Consider the following 15630-nt stretch of genomic DNA (forward strand, 5'->3'; position numbering starts at 1 on the left):
CATTATGGGTCCAGCATATTAAACATAAATATGACCTTGATTCCATTGGGTACCCATCTAACTCTTCTAGTCTTTGGAAATCTATCAAGAAAAATCAACAAAACATTGACCAACATATTACTTGGGAGATAGGAGATGGAACTAAGGTTAATATTTGGGTTGATAAATGGATCCCAGGTCTAGAAGCTCTTGGACTTAATCATAATCATCATGGTTTTACTTGGGTCTCTCAGCTTATCAGCCCTGATCACTCTTGGAACCACACTATCCTATCTCTCCTCTTCAATACAGAAATTCAAGCTAGAATCCAAGCCATTCCTCTCAATTCCAGTCAGGACCAGCAGAAATGGATGTTATCTAACTCGGGTAACTTTTCTGTTTCATCCTTATATAAGTACATGGCTTTTCAGAATTCTCCTTCTACTCTTCCTCCTATTTGGAAATCAATCTGGAATCTTAATATACACCCAAGAATTCAGCTATTCCTATGGAAGCTGGCTCATGGTATTCTTCCCCTCAAATACCTGCTTAAAAATTTCATGCCAGAGATTGATGCTCTATGTCCCCTCTGTAGGAATGAAGATGAAACTCAGATTCATTTCCTTCAAAACTGTCCTGTTACTAAAGAGATATTAAAAAACTTCTCAAGCTCAAATGTCTATGAACTCTCACATACTTCCTTCACAGATTGGTTTAACAATGTTCCTGATCTAGAATCAATGGCCACTAGTCTGTGGCATATTTGGAAATCGAGATGTGAACTGGTTTTTAGAGGAAAACAGGTTAATATGAGTTTCCTGTCTAATACCATTACAGGCTATTTGCAAGCTCAAAAGAACCTTCATCCTAACCTATCCAAAGAACAGATGAACTCCAATATAATTTGGAAGGCTCCTTCAACAGGGTTTATTAAAATAAATTATGATGTTTCTTACATTAGACAGACTCTTACTGCTGCTTTGGCTATTGTTATTTCGGATTGCACAGGAAACCAAAGAGCCAGAGAATCCACCATCACAACAGCAAGATCGGTAGATGAAGGAGAAAGCAAGGCTGCTCAATATGGTATTTTGTGGGCTATCAAACATGGTGTAAAGAATCTCATTTTGGAGGGAGACTCTATAAATATCAACAACTCCCTTAATGGCCGGAAAAGCTCTGTTCATTGGACGGCCAAGCATATTTTGAAACATATAAAGCAGCTTGCCCCTTCTTTTGATAATATTGCTTATGTATATGTTAATAGGTCTATAAACAATATGGCTAACTCTCTAGCTAGTAGCACTAGGAAGTCCCAGACTTGTATTTCTTTTTGTCTTCCTACATGCTCTCTATCCCAGCATAACATCTCTGTAAATTTGTTGAATTATCAATAGATGTTATTTCTGTTTAAAAAAAAAACTCATCCACTATTTTTTATGTGGAAATCCTTAAGGATGGAGGACAGAATCACAACAGTGGAGAAGCACAACCCCCACTCTCCACTCGAACAATTTTTCATGGGATTTTTTATATTCTAGCTTGCCTATACTTAGGGATGTTCTTGCAAACATCTAATTTGACTCAAGACATCATCTTTTAATGAGGGGAATCATGGCTATTTTTGCCGTACATGTCATATTCAGCTACAACAAAAGAGGGTGCAGGATCAGCAACACCAACAACAAGGGAAGTGGTGGAAGGCAACAACAACCACAATAGGAGTTTTAGCAACAATCCCCAGTATAACCAGATCCGCCGACACGAAAACATGCTCAACAACAACCTTCAAAACAACCTTAATAACAATCCAACAACCTCAATAGTCTCTAAGTATTCAACAAGCTCCACACGTGCTACAAGAGCAACCTCAGTCACAGGTTAAGCGCCCGTTAGTATATCCAAAGAGGCCGGGTGTCCCAAATTCACTCGAGGACAAGGTAAAAGACGTGGTCGTGAGTCATCTAATCAGTTCAACATGAGTGGAGATCCACGTGGTCTGCAAAACTATCTAATCTAAAGTTTGTTTTTCGGAAAATGAGACTATGCCCTGACACCAGTCCTAGGTAAATCCCAGGGAGCTGGCGTGTCGGGCCATGATCTAGAGAGAGAAAGTGAAAAAAAATATCTTTCCAAATCCTAGGCCGACACGTCAGCCCGCTGGAATTCGATCGGGACTCGTGATGAGCATACCATGACGGTTGTTGTTTTTCGTATGTTGTTTTTTGTATGTTGTTTTTGCTTGTTGACATGGATAATTTGGTATTTTTTGGTGTTCATTTTGAAGAATATTGGTCTTTTATGATTTTGGATTTGGATATTATTGTTTTTTTCATCTTCACTTCGGATGTATTGGTCTACTCTGATGTTCTTTTAGCCATATTATTGGTAACAGAAGGTCTACCAACCAGCATCGTCCTAGTTTGGAGATCCCCATAAACCAGACTGGTTTCGGAGATCCGCCGAAATTAGTAGAACATGTTACAAATATCCCCAAACGAGATCAATTTTCCTTCGAAGCGGATTGAGGTGAGAGAGGATTGAGGATGCATATATTTTGATTGCTCTTAAAACAAAATTCACAGTGAAAACTGATCTCTTCACCTTTTTGGGAAACCAAAGAAAAGATTCAACAACACAGCTACCACAACTTGCATCACATAAGTAGGAGATTTGACCACCCGCCAAGAAGATATCGTTTTCAACCTGGCCATGGAAGAAGGGGATATTCTTCAAAAAAATGCACTTCTGCCTCCTCTTCGGCTATGCCTGTCATAGGTAACATTGAATTTGTCCACCACCTCGTTCACAGTACTGCAAAATTTCAACAATTTTAATATCATAATGAGTTTTCAGGCTTCAACACATTCTTAAAAATGAATATCTTTCGTCTTGATTGTGGAAAGAACCAAAATGGTTCATTTTTGTCCCTTTTCTACTTCAATGGGGACTCAAAAGATGTTAAAACCACATAAGAGAATATTCAGTCCGTTTCTGGTTCTGGTGATGATTTATTTCATAATTTTTCCAATGTTGATCATGCAACTTATTTACATATACCATATATCAGTTGGCATCTTTCGCTTTTATTTTCTCAAATAACGGAATTATTTGAACAAAGAGCGATCTAAAATTTGATTTTTAGGATTAATAGTATCAAATGTAGACCACTTAGCCTGGTCCTTCAGTATCTTCGGTACCAAAGACACAGGTTCTTCTATAGTGGACTCCATCACTCTAAACATTTGAAAGTTTCTGGCTACCGACTAGAGATGTTACAAGACCGGTAACACGGATTAGTTCATCTGTCCTGTACAGCCAGGAGGGCCAGGACTCCGTTTTAAGGCCCGATTTGCCTGTTTTGGCCCATATAGTAAAGGATAACGTTATCCAGATAGACAAATTTAAGTTCAGAAATTCAGATTGTATTCGCTCCAGAATAGAAGAGAACAAATAGACAAGATAGATATTGCGTACCTCGAACAGTTAGTGATCATAGCAAGATATGTAATTAGGAGTGTATCATTGTATTCCTACAAAATATCAATTATTAACCATTAAAGCATGATAATAGAGAGTAGCCAAACCCAAGCTTGCTAAGTGTCCAAGTAATCAGCAATCATTAACTTATGTGAAATAGACAAACACGTATCAAAGAGTCGAGGGAGAGAGTAGAAAAGGCCAAAAGTGGGACATGTATAAGCTTTTATCTTAGTTGTCAGGTCCTTTGCTTTTTTACTTGTGATTTTCACTATAGTAGTGAACCATTTTCCATTATATCCCCCAAGAAGTTAATCTAAAGTGTTTTATGGTTTTAACACGATTGTGTGCAAGTCACATAAGATGTACGAAAATACAACACGGCAAAAAATAAGATGTGGATCATAACTGTGGGTTATAATGTACTTTTCTTGGTGAAAAAACTGTTTGTGTAGTGCCTGATCCTAACAATTTCGAATCAACACGATGTTTTACCATTATGATGTTCAGTATTCACTAACTTATTCTATTTTACACACATTTCGAAATTGAAACTGATAAGATAAATACTGCCCCAAGACAAAACATTATTTTTTTTCTAGGCTCCTGAATTGCTAATTACTTGAGCATAGAAGACCACTTACCATTAAAAAATCATCTTGGAATTTTTCTGATTCAATGGTTGGCAATCTTCTAAGGAGACTAGATACCTGTCTCAGCAAGGAGTTATCCAACGGAATATCACCTGCAGACAAACCAAAATGAAATAGAGCCCAATTTTCGCAGGGAATTCTAGTCAAATTTTCACTAGCTGCAAAGTAGTTACCTTTTTCCATAGCTAAGAGACAACGGTGAAGCACTTTCACTCTGCTTTTGAGCATCTTGATTGCACTATGTATTCCTGTAAGATGTGCTGCCACTGCATTGAGAAGAAATTCAGATTCTCAATGACCGATTACTTTCAAGCTGTTAGTCTTTAGAGAAGATGAAAAAGGAAGAAAACGTGAGAACATTTGACTCACATTGAGTTGCAGCTGATCCACCGTCAGATGGTTTGAGATGTGCTACATGATCGACTGAGATCCTTTCGGCTTCAACAGTCTGAAAATTAATTGCAATCGATATACTTTATGATGGTTGAAGAATATAGGATGAAAGGAATTGAAACTACTAGAACCAACCTCGATAGTGTAGCTCGAGCGAACAAAGATTAGCTGCGGAATTCCATCTATTACGTGCAATTCTTGAGTTTTTACAATCCATCCCATACAAATAAAGGGCCACTTGTTAGTATAAATTTTCTAAAAGGTATAACTTTGTGCTTATCGACAGAAGGATTCTAGATGCAGTACATTTAATGTTTTAAATACAAATTCCGCTATGAAATTGCCTAATCAAATCCTAGTAAATTAAATAGAGTGTTCTTTATGGAATATCACATACCACTTTCATAGATGGTCACTGGAAGATCCTTTTGTGCGTGATTGATTGCAGGATTAAGAAGAACATAAACTGGGCTTTCGTTGATATCCATCAACTATTCCAGGAAAAATTGACATCAGAATCGTATATAAATACACAACTATATTCTAGCTCTTTACGTGTTCAACAGCCACGTTTCTGTCAAACCTCCGCAAGTTTGTAAGTAATTACAAATTTACATTTGAATAAAGATGCTAAAGCTCTACATGTAAAAGACTTGAGAAAGTAGTCGTATTACTGAAGAGCTATGGATGGATAAAGATATGAAGTTAAGTTTATCAGAAGAGCTTACAGCTTTATGAATCTGCATATCTGATTCCTTGGCATCACTTCCGGTAGAATACCAACCAAGTATATAGAAGTTAGGGAAAACCTTCTTATCTGAAGTATTGAGGGTGTTAGTGTAACAACCCAATCACAGCAAGAATTAAAAATAACAAAGGTTTGTAAAAAAACAGCGGAATAGCACCGATAAGCAACACAAACAACAGCGAACAAGCAATTCCCTCTCTCCCCGATATTAGCAATAACTAGCGGATACCCAAACAAGACAAAAGAAGGAACAAACATTTGGATAAATCCTAGCTAAACTACTAATAATTTCCTCTCCTAATTGGAGCTACTAAGGTCATGAGGCATATTAGTCAGATACCTAGATTTAGTATCAGAGCCACTACATGGACCTTTGTTTAAACTTAAGAAAAAGGGTTACTTACCTATCAGGCTAGGTCCACAAATTGGGTAGCAATGGAGGTCATTCATTTCATTTCTAGGTCTGATATCAAGAATTTTTGCCCTTCATTAGCAATTGGTTCTGAGAATATAAGTGCTCTAAGTACACAGGTTTAAGGTGAAGGTTAAAAAGCTTAGAGGGTGTTTGATTTTTGCACTTATTAAGTGATTTTCACTTAATAAGTGCGGGCCGGCAATTTTAGGTTGTTTGATTTTTCACTTAATAAGTGAATATCACTTGTAAGTGGGGTCAAAGTAAGTGCGCACTTACTTTCTAAGTGCTAAAAAAGACGTTTTTATCCTTCTCCGAATATAAAAATTACCAATATAATTATAACTAAAAAGAAAATTTTAAATAATTGATAAGTAAAAAACTTTTTCTTACTTTAGCGATGACTATTTTCCTTCTTCACTCATCCTTCACCTAAGTTTTTCTCCTAAATTTTTTTCACATCTCTTCCTTCATTAATCACGGAATCACCCAAACTCCATGATGCAACCTACGTTCTTTCTCGTTCATAATTTTTAATTATTTGAGGTTAATATTTTCAACACAAAGTATTCATAAATCGTAATTTTCTTGTACCCAAACTCGCGAGCATAATGAATTAGTATGAAATGTTAATATGTAAATACTTTAAGGTCAAAATAGATAATTTCGCATTTTTATGACATTTATAATTAATATGAAAACAAAAATCAAGCACTTAGAAATGATGGATAAACAAACGCCATAGCACTTACAAATAATATCACTTACTAAGTGATATTCACTTAGTAAGTGCTAGCACTTATAAGTGCTAAAAAATCAAACACCCTCTTAGTTAACTTGATCATGAGCACTAGAAACCCTAAATCATATAACTTGAGAGACCCTAAATCATATAATTTGAGAAACCCTAAATCTAGAACATAATTAAGTAACTTACAGAGCTCTTGCTTCTTCTCGAGGAATGATCGGTCAAGGGAATCAGTAGAAGAGTCGTAGAGGAGTTCGAAACTGTTGAAGATCTCAACCGTTCTTCCCCTCTGAATTCCGATTACGCAACCAAAAACCCTCGGAGATGGAGTTGAAGGTGGCGGTGATGTTGATGTATTGTTAGTGTTGTCGATGACATAGGCGGGATTTGCCTGAGATTTAACCCTAGTGAAGTGATCAGATATGTTAACTATCACCAGTGGGTGAAGCTTGAAGGTCAGTCCGCTGCTCGACGATGCCATTGTCGATGGTTTCTTCCTCTTTTCGCCGGAGATTCTCTTAAACCGTCTCCAACCTGAGAGACTCAAACTCTAAAATTTAACAAAAAACAATAAAAATTCAAATAATTGAATTATACTAATAGTTCTCCAACAATTTTTTGTTAGGGTTTTTTCGAGCTTACCCCTCAAGGCCTCGAGGATGGGTAATTGAGCTTATAACTTTAGATTTACTTTTATTTACAAACACACAAAGGTTGTGTTTGGCGTACATGAAATTACTACCAAGAGAAATTATTCTTCAATATAATTCCTCGTAGAGATTTCACCTTAATTTATTGTTTGATTTGGTCGGAAATATGATTAGTAAATATTGATTTTGTTTACATATTATTTAATTTATGATCTTATTGTCACATTCCAAACATGTTCTTAATAGACAGAGTTATTAGTACGTGCTATTTTCATTTATTGTGTTTTATGGTTAATTGTTTTTATCGTTTTTATTTTGAAAATCTCATGTTCGATTTCCACAAGAGGTAGTTTCCATGGTTTATTGAATTTGGGTTATTAAGATATAAATAATGTTGTTGGGCTTTAGGTTATAGTTTAGTTGGGCTATAGGCCCGTTCTCTGTAAGAGTTTGAATTCGACAGTTTCGTGCTTATCACACCTTTGATCGTAGTCAATTTCCAAATAAAAATTATGTGAAAATGATCTTGACTACAAAAATGAAATTTTCTACATAACTGTAGTAAGTTTGTTCTGTCGATAGAAATAACCAATCTTAAAATGATTAGTTTTTGAATATTTGTTAAAAACTTAGGAAGTGCAAATACAAGAATAATGAAGATGGGTATAGATAAAGTAGTTTCTGTAGGTTTTAAGTTATTTCTCGTCGGTTTTAGACCATTTAATATTGTCGGACTTTAGGACAGTAATAATTTGACATTTATCGATGTATCAATGCGTTTGTAATTACCGTGTAGTCAATATTCAAAAAAGAATTATATATTTTGTTTAGAAACTCAAAACGACATAGAGAAGTTATTTTAGGTATTTTCAAGAAGAAAAGCACCGAAATTCAAACTCTAAGTTTCTAACACATAAAGTGCGAAATAGAAATTTTTAAATTTATTGTTTGATTTGGTCGGAAATATGATTAGTAAAGATTGATTTTGTTTACATATTATTTAATTTATGATCTTATTGTCACATTCCAAACATGTTCTTAATAGACAGAGTTATTAGTACGTGCTATTTTCGTTTATTGTGTTTTATGGTTAATTGTTTTTATCGTTTTTATTCTGAAAATCTCATGTTCGATTTCCACAAGAGGTAGTTTCCATGGTTTATTGAATTTGGGTTATTAAGATATAAATAATGTTGTTGGGCTTTAGGTTATAGTTTAGTTGGGCTATAGGCCCGTTCTCTGTAAGAGTTTGAATTCAACAGTTTCGTGCTTATCACACCTTTGATCGTAGTCAATTTCCAAATAAAAATTATGTGAAAATGATCTTGACTACAAAAATAAAATTTTCTACATAACTGTAGTAAGTTTGTTCTGTCAATATAAATAATCAATCTTAAAATGATTAGTTTTTGAATATTTGTTAAAAACTTAGGAAGTGCAAATACAAGAATAATGAAGATGGGTATAGATAAAGTAGTTTATGTAGGTTTTAAGTTATTTCTTGTCGATTTTAGACCATTTAATATTGTCGGACTTTAGGGCAGTAATAATTCGACATTTATCGATGTATCAATGCGTTTGTAATTACCGTGTAGTCAATATTCAAAAAAGAATTATATATTTTGTTTAGAAACTCAAAACGACATAGAGAAGTTATTTTAGGTATTTTCAAGAAGAAAAGCACCGAAATTCAAACTCTAACACATAAAGTGCGAAATAGGAATTTTAAAATTTTTGTTAAAAATCATCTCCATCGCCCATATTTTATTTTACGATCCATAATGACATAAATGAAGCTAGTTTAGAGACATTAAAAAGACACTCTAATTTAGAGTTTGTTGTTTGAGTGTCTCTATCTCACACATTAACTATATTTAGTGTTAGAGCATCTTTTTTTTTTTTGAGGATAAGTGTTAGAGCATCTTGAATCAAACACTCAACAAAAACTCCAAAAAAATAGTGTCAATTAAGATTTTTTTTAAGTGGTAAAATAGAGAAATTCTAAACTTTGTGTGTACAATGAATATCTATAAAATATCTCCATTTGATACACATGTCAATCTTTAATTTAAAAAGAAAAAAATAATTATAAAATAAAATTTCCTATTGGTTTAGGTTTTAAAGTTAGATGAGTTGGCATGTAGAGAGATGACACTTTAAATTTGGAATGTTCTTGAAGTGTCTCTGATTACTTTCACATTATCATTGTGTCCCATAGAAGTGTTCCATCATAGATGGTTTTTGTATTACCAAAAACCATATTGGGCCGTTGACGGCGAACATGGCCACTTGAGGTGTCAAGCCTAACTTGACCTACTCCTTCCTGTTTGGGCTTAACCCAAAAGTCTCTTCGTGGGTTCTTTGGGTCCGACTCCACGAGCTCCTTACACACATATATGGCTAAAACCTATTAAAGGAGGCTCCACACACACTCTCCACGTGTTAGAATATCTACACGTCAAAGTTCTGACAAAGATCTCTATGCATCACGTGAAATAGCCATCAAAGGCAGAGATTCTCCACATATCAAATATCTCCATGATGACGAAGATCACAAACTTGGTCAACTCACATTCGAATGTGTATAACTCACTCTTTAATAAACCACGCAGCATGACAACATTCTACACATTGTCATGTTACGCGACGCTTTCCAACGGACTACTCCTTGCAATTATACAAAAGGGGTAGGCCCATTTCTTGAAGGCATCGAATGCAGAACAAACTAGGAGTATCAAATATCTACTCTCCAATTTGGGAGGAAGAGGAAGAGGGCCGTGTTATTGTTTTTTTCTTGCGAATTGAGTATTGTAAACGTTTGAGTCGGAACTGCTTGTCATTCTATCAGGCTATAAATATATAAAATAGGCATTTTCCTCCCGAACACTAAAAAATTCGCTTTTACTAATGATCGGTTTGTATATTGTTCGGATGACTTTGATTTTATTTAAGTGTTGTTACATCACTTTACCAAGACAATGTAAGGTGCTCCATTGTCGACAAAAATTAAAATTGTTGTTAAATTTGTCCGTTATACTATCTCCCATGGTGGTTTTGGTGTCAGAATAGAAACCGACGATAATAGTATCATTGGTGGGTTTCCGTGATAAACTAAAAATGTCATTAAAACTCAATTGTTTATGGTGATTATAGTCGTAAGATACTGTCTGTCTTAGACATCAGACGCTCACGAACTCAATCAACATCGGGCAATGATGGGTGGTTTTGGACTCACGGGCTCTTTTCCCATTCTTATGAGTAAGCGAGAGCAAACCCCGCGAGCTAGGCAGAGGGGAGGAGGAGAGATCGGAAGAAAAAAAAAAAAGGAGGTTGAGAGAACGAAAAGGAGGGAGGGAGAGAGAGAACTATAAGAAATGATAAAATCGATCGAATAGTATGGAACTACCAAGAACATTTAATAGAGAGCGTTCGCTTCATCTACCAAAACTACAATAAATATATTAAAACAAATGAATAGGATTGAAACATTTAGAAATCATAGGTGCTATTAAAAAATTGTTATTGTCTACAAAGTTCAGTGGAAAAACATTGGGAAGACAGTTCAAAAGAAACCAACATCAATAACTCAGGTATCATTCCCAAAAACCTAATTACTGCCAAACCCACAAAGAACTTTCCAATTCTACTTGAAAATTTTACATAACCATTTTCATTTCTACTTCTCCTTTTCATTCTGTTTTCTTTATATTATAAGTTTCATAACCATTTTCTCCAACTTCCTGATCTCTTATCACCATTCAAGAATCTGGGTAAATTTAGAAGGCTATTAACTCTAGTAACTCCTTCCAAAGCTGACCATTCCTCGTCATCTGTCGTTGAAATGAATTCAGCTATACTTCTAGTAGATTGGGTCCTTTCTGGAAGCTTCTTCTCTTCAATGGGTTCGTTAATCGGCACGATTTCATCTGGTCCTCGAAGTGTATTGGAATGCTGTAGTAGATTAGGAGTTTGAACAGAATCAAAACCATTGGTGGAACTTGTTGAAGTTTCATTAGCTGAGACGATTAACTCTGGTTTCTCTGACTTTTGTTCTTGAGAGTTCTCTAATTGATCTTCGGTAGTGGGACAGGAATGGTCCAAAAAGAGACAAACAACAGCACAATCATCGGCTTTTGACGTTGGGTACTTGAGTTTCCATGATCGAACTGCACAATCTACTAGAGCTCTAGCTGCTGTTGCAGAAGTTGGTGCTGAAGCCACTATGTCAACAACTTCCTTGTTCGATAGGACATCCCATATCTGAAAATAATTTGAACTTTTAGAGTGAGAACAATTATAGAGCAGAATTAGAGCATTAACATAAGATTTGATGACTTGAAGGGAATATATGGAGAACTAAGAGATAGATACCCCATCAGTGGCAAGAACGACAAACTCATCTCTCTCTGTCAAACGGCGATAAGATACATCGGGAACAGAAATCAAACCATAGTCCTTGAGACAGAAATCTCCAAATGCTCTAGCCATTGCCAAACCTGGAGAGTCATTGTTGGGCAACCATACACGAGCAACCTCCGGTTCATCTTGCAAGGCAAAGACTCTTCCTCTACATTGTTGAATTCTTGCAGCTTCTCCTGTAATAATAAGCATAAACTTCCACAGCTTGAAAATAATACTAACGAATTTCATGAAATTATCGACAAGAATTTCTAGAGAATCGTCAGCTAACTTTATAAAGAAAATTGAACAGTATTATTAGGTATATCAAAAGAAGCATACTTGGAAGATTAGGCTTCAAATCGACTGTCAATTGTACAGCAATCAAAGAGTTGTCTTTATCTCTTGTCCCAAGTACTGCTCTAGAGTCTCCAACATTTCCGATAACTAGATTATCCCCCTACATAATCCCATGTTGAATATGTTATCATATTCAGCTACACTGCCAAATTGCAAAAGTAAAACAAAAGAAATTATCGAATTTTACCTGCTTTATTAAGGTGACAGCAGTTGACCCACTACAGAAACAATCAATTGATGGATGTAGCTTTAGATCTTTATCCATTAATTTGAAAGCCTTAAAGAAAGATTGTTTTAATGGAAGATACATCTCGGGCTTTTCATTCTCATCACTGTCCAAGGAGTAACACCATTCATCATCCATGCTAATAGATGCTGCTTCCTCAGAATCGACGACATCGTTTTGTTCGGTGTTGGTATTAGATTTCCACTGAGCACATAGCTTAAGAGGAAGGGAATCCCGAACTCTTTTTGCAACCATGTGACCATAAGGACCATGCCCGTCAAATATTCCACAGAAGATTGTATCTTTTCTTGAATTGAAATTCTAGTGTCATAAATCCAATATAAGTCAATGATAAGGCAAATTTGAAGTTAACTACAAGTTACTTTACTGATAGATTGCAACAATTTCGTTCCACCTTGAAGTATACCTACAAAAACCACTAACTACTGATGCAATGGAAAGAAAAGGCAAGCATTTGCATCTAAGGCTCAGCCTCCGTATTCTGTGAATTTCTGGGTGTTTCACAATTCAAGTTATGCTTTTCTGTTCTTTTTAAGTTGAAACAAACAAGTATCGAAATCTGTATCCGGTCCACATGACTTTCACAAAAATTGGTTTCAATATTTATACCCATGTTTAGAATTAGAAAGATTTTACATTGTCAGACCCTATTTCGTCAAACTTCATGCACATTGAACAATATGTGGTTCATATGATAAAACTTAAATATACACAAGAAGGCACATATTGGGGACTGCGAATATTTGCAAAGGTTCACAGAATACCACAACCGAATAACACTAGTTACAAAGAAAACCCAAATTGATTGTACTTAGATGCTTTTAGTAAATTTCAACTCAGACGGTATTACTGGTCAAGATGATGTACTAATTCAAGCAGCAAGACAATGAGCATATTCTTTGTTTCTAGTCAATATATTCATTCAAAGTAAAAAAAAAAAAAAACAATGAGCATATTCAGTTATTGGAAGTGTGCGCCCACGGGCCACAAGGGATCAGTTGCTCTAGAATAACAACATATACCCAAGGTAGTTTCATATTATATCTTTTGCCCAAAAAGAACATTCCAATTGCATTAGAAAACAATACCAAAACGGAAAAGAAGATCGAAAGCAAACACAATAAACCACAAAATAAAAGTAGACGGAGATGGAACAAACATAACTCAACCACCCAATTGACATATTTCGTCATTTTCAATAATTTCACAATGCGTGTTCATGTTTTCTCGCGAATTGCATGAACATGCAAATAAATTTAGTTAGTCTTGATTATATTTTTCACCTACTGTAATACTTCATGTATGGTACGATGTCAGATACACGGACGCCTAATTCTCTTCATCTACTATTACTTAGAAGTATGTATACGAATATTAAACAAGCAGTACTAGTTATACTAAGTACCAACTCATAATGAAAATTCAAGAACTCAATAAGAGGAAGCCTGGATGGTTGGACTACGATCCCAATTCCCAGCATAGAAGCATATGCATACTTAGAAGAAAATAGAGCTATTCTTTAGACACTTGATTATTGAAAAACACTGAGATATGGGCGAGAAAAGAGTAACAAGATGCAAGTTCAACATGTTATGACCCAAATGACCATCTTCTACTAATGATGTCCCATTGTGAGCGGATGATCCAGCCCTAACGACAATAACATTGTATACGTACGCCATGACATTGATACCATCTGTACTCAGACAATGTGGGAACTCTCTGTACATTGAAGTATTGCTCAAACATAACAAACAATAGCATCATCGGAATAATTAAACTCGAAGGATTCAAATAAGCCAGATCATTAAGATTCTTAACATAACAGCCAATTAACTTACTAAAGTTTCATATTGGAATTTAGTATCAATGATACTTGAAGAAGATACCCAAATAAATAAGGGTTTAGATATACATGGAAAAGCAACAGTCCTTTTTACTAGCTTTTAAAAGATTAAAACTGTGGGATTAAAGGTTTAAATTGAACAACTGACTAACAGATTAAAACCCTAAAATGGAATCCTCTTCCTTCCCTATTCTTTTTCATTTTTCACTTTTTTGAGTACCTTCTTCAAATATTTGCAAGCTTATCAAGCCTAGAGTGAGAAAATAGAAGTTAGAGAGAGAGAGAGAAGCTAACTAACCTCCCAAACTAACATGGCATCTTGATTGGTTCCTTTCTTCCCTTGCTGTGTATATAAGCAAGCAACATGACTAGCTCCATTAACAAACATTCTATCTGGGATTTTATGAAGTTCATTTTCTTTTACATTACTAAAATCCACTGTTCCACCATTAAAACCCTCATTTGAATCTCTCTGATTCCTCTTCTTCTTCTTTTTCATGCTATTACTACTTTTTAATCTCTTAAACAAAGAAGGAGATGTTGAAGAACCACCAACAGAATCATGGGGTTTTTCTTCTTCTTCTTCTACATCTTTACTCATTTTTGATGAATGACAAGAACCCATTCTACCCAAACTTCAAAACACTATCAAACCGATCTCTTTCTTCTTCTTCTTTTTCTTCTTAGAGAGAGAGAGAGAAAACCCAAGAAAGAGATAAACAAATCAATCAATGTTTACCCCAAAATCAATCAATGAATATGATTGAGCTTTCAAATACTATGTGAATAGATTTGTAAGAAAAAACCCTTCATTAAGATTAAGATGAAGATTACAAATCTCCATTTTTCTGAACTACAAGAACATTAACAGAGGTAGAGAGAGAAAGTAGAGAGAGAGAGAGGGTGGGTGGAAGAAAGAGCCATTTGCATTAGGGGAAGGGGGAAATAGTAGGTATACACCTAAGGAGTAGGTACTCCTCTGAATATAAAATTACAAAATAATTTCATCAACGACGTGGAAGCTATCTGGTCCTTTTGTACTCATTGATATATAATTTGAAAATACTAGTAGTCATGAAAATCCAAAAGTGTATATAATAAGAGTCAATTATTCACTTGGCAAAGGAGATGATTAACGGTCAAAAATTAGGTCAACTTTAAAACAATAGATTAGTAGTAAAGCAATAACCATACTGTATTATTGTCTATAGTTAATTCTCATTTGTCCCCCTATTGTGTGACTAGCTTTCTTTATGGCATCTTGTTTTCCGTAAATTCAAATATGGTCTTCTTTTCTTAATTCCGTCAGTTAACTTTAATGTTTGACGAAGTTAAGAAAAGGAAGTCATTTTTGAATTTACGGAAAATATAAGTCATAAAAGAAGCTGGTCACAAAGTATGGGTCAAATAAGAATTAACTCTACTATCTATTAGTGGCTTCCTAAATAAATTTTAAAGAAACACCAACCAACCTAGATAGATTACACGATTTTATCCGCTACAAAAACGATTGTTCCAGAGAGGTAAATGGTAAAACATATGTTCAAAAGTCCGAGGATTTTGTGAAGAAAAAAAATGCAACCAGGTTCTCTCTTTACTCTTTTAAGTACATTCACTCAAAAGTATACAAATTTTTTTTTCCAAGATGTATGACATTTGTACGTCTCAATGTTTATCGTGGACCCTGAACCTGATTTTTTAATGGTTATATTAACG

At 35.0% G+C, this 15630-nt stretch overlaps 2 protein-coding genes across 2 annotated transcripts; both read right to left on the reverse strand.

Moving 5' to 3' along the window:
* Window positions 1-2519: 2519 nt before the first annotated feature.
* Window positions 2520-7178, reverse strand: LOC147556106 (COP9 signalosome complex subunit 6a-like). Its single transcript, XM_086663870.1, has 9 exons — window positions 6603-7178; window positions 5234-5322; window positions 4903-4996; window positions 4641-4702; window positions 4482-4560; window positions 4286-4378; window positions 4104-4204; window positions 3457-3512; window positions 2520-2793 (listed from the first exon to the last, which is right to left on the reverse strand). The coding sequence occupies exons 1-9, from the start codon at window positions 6892-6894 to the stop codon at window positions 2712-2714; spliced, it is 948 nt and encodes a 315-aa protein (XP_086519996.1). The 5' UTR covers window positions 6895-7178; the 3' UTR covers window positions 2520-2711.
* A 3373-nt stretch (window positions 7179-10551) lies between these two features.
* LOC147556107 (putative protein phosphatase 2C 66) lies at window positions 10552-14969 on the reverse strand. Its single transcript, XM_086663871.1, has 5 exons — window positions 14213-14969; window positions 12009-12368; window positions 11804-11921; window positions 11435-11658; window positions 10552-11323 (listed from the first exon to the last, which is right to left on the reverse strand). Exons 1-5 carry the CDS (start codon window positions 14537-14539, stop codon window positions 10781-10783), a joined length of 1572 nt encoding a protein of 523 aa, XP_086519997.1. The 5' UTR covers window positions 14540-14969; the 3' UTR covers window positions 10552-10780.
* Between the last annotated feature and the right edge of the window lie 661 nt (window positions 14970-15630).

The sequence above is a fragment of the Eschscholzia californica genome, unplaced genomic scaffold (genome assembly GCF_041429995.1).
Source record: "Eschscholzia californica isolate CP2 unplaced genomic scaffold, dmEscCali1.0.p SCAF_2, whole genome shotgun sequence".
Lineage (NCBI taxonomy): Eukaryota > Viridiplantae > Streptophyta > Magnoliopsida > Ranunculales > Papaveraceae > Eschscholzia > Eschscholzia californica.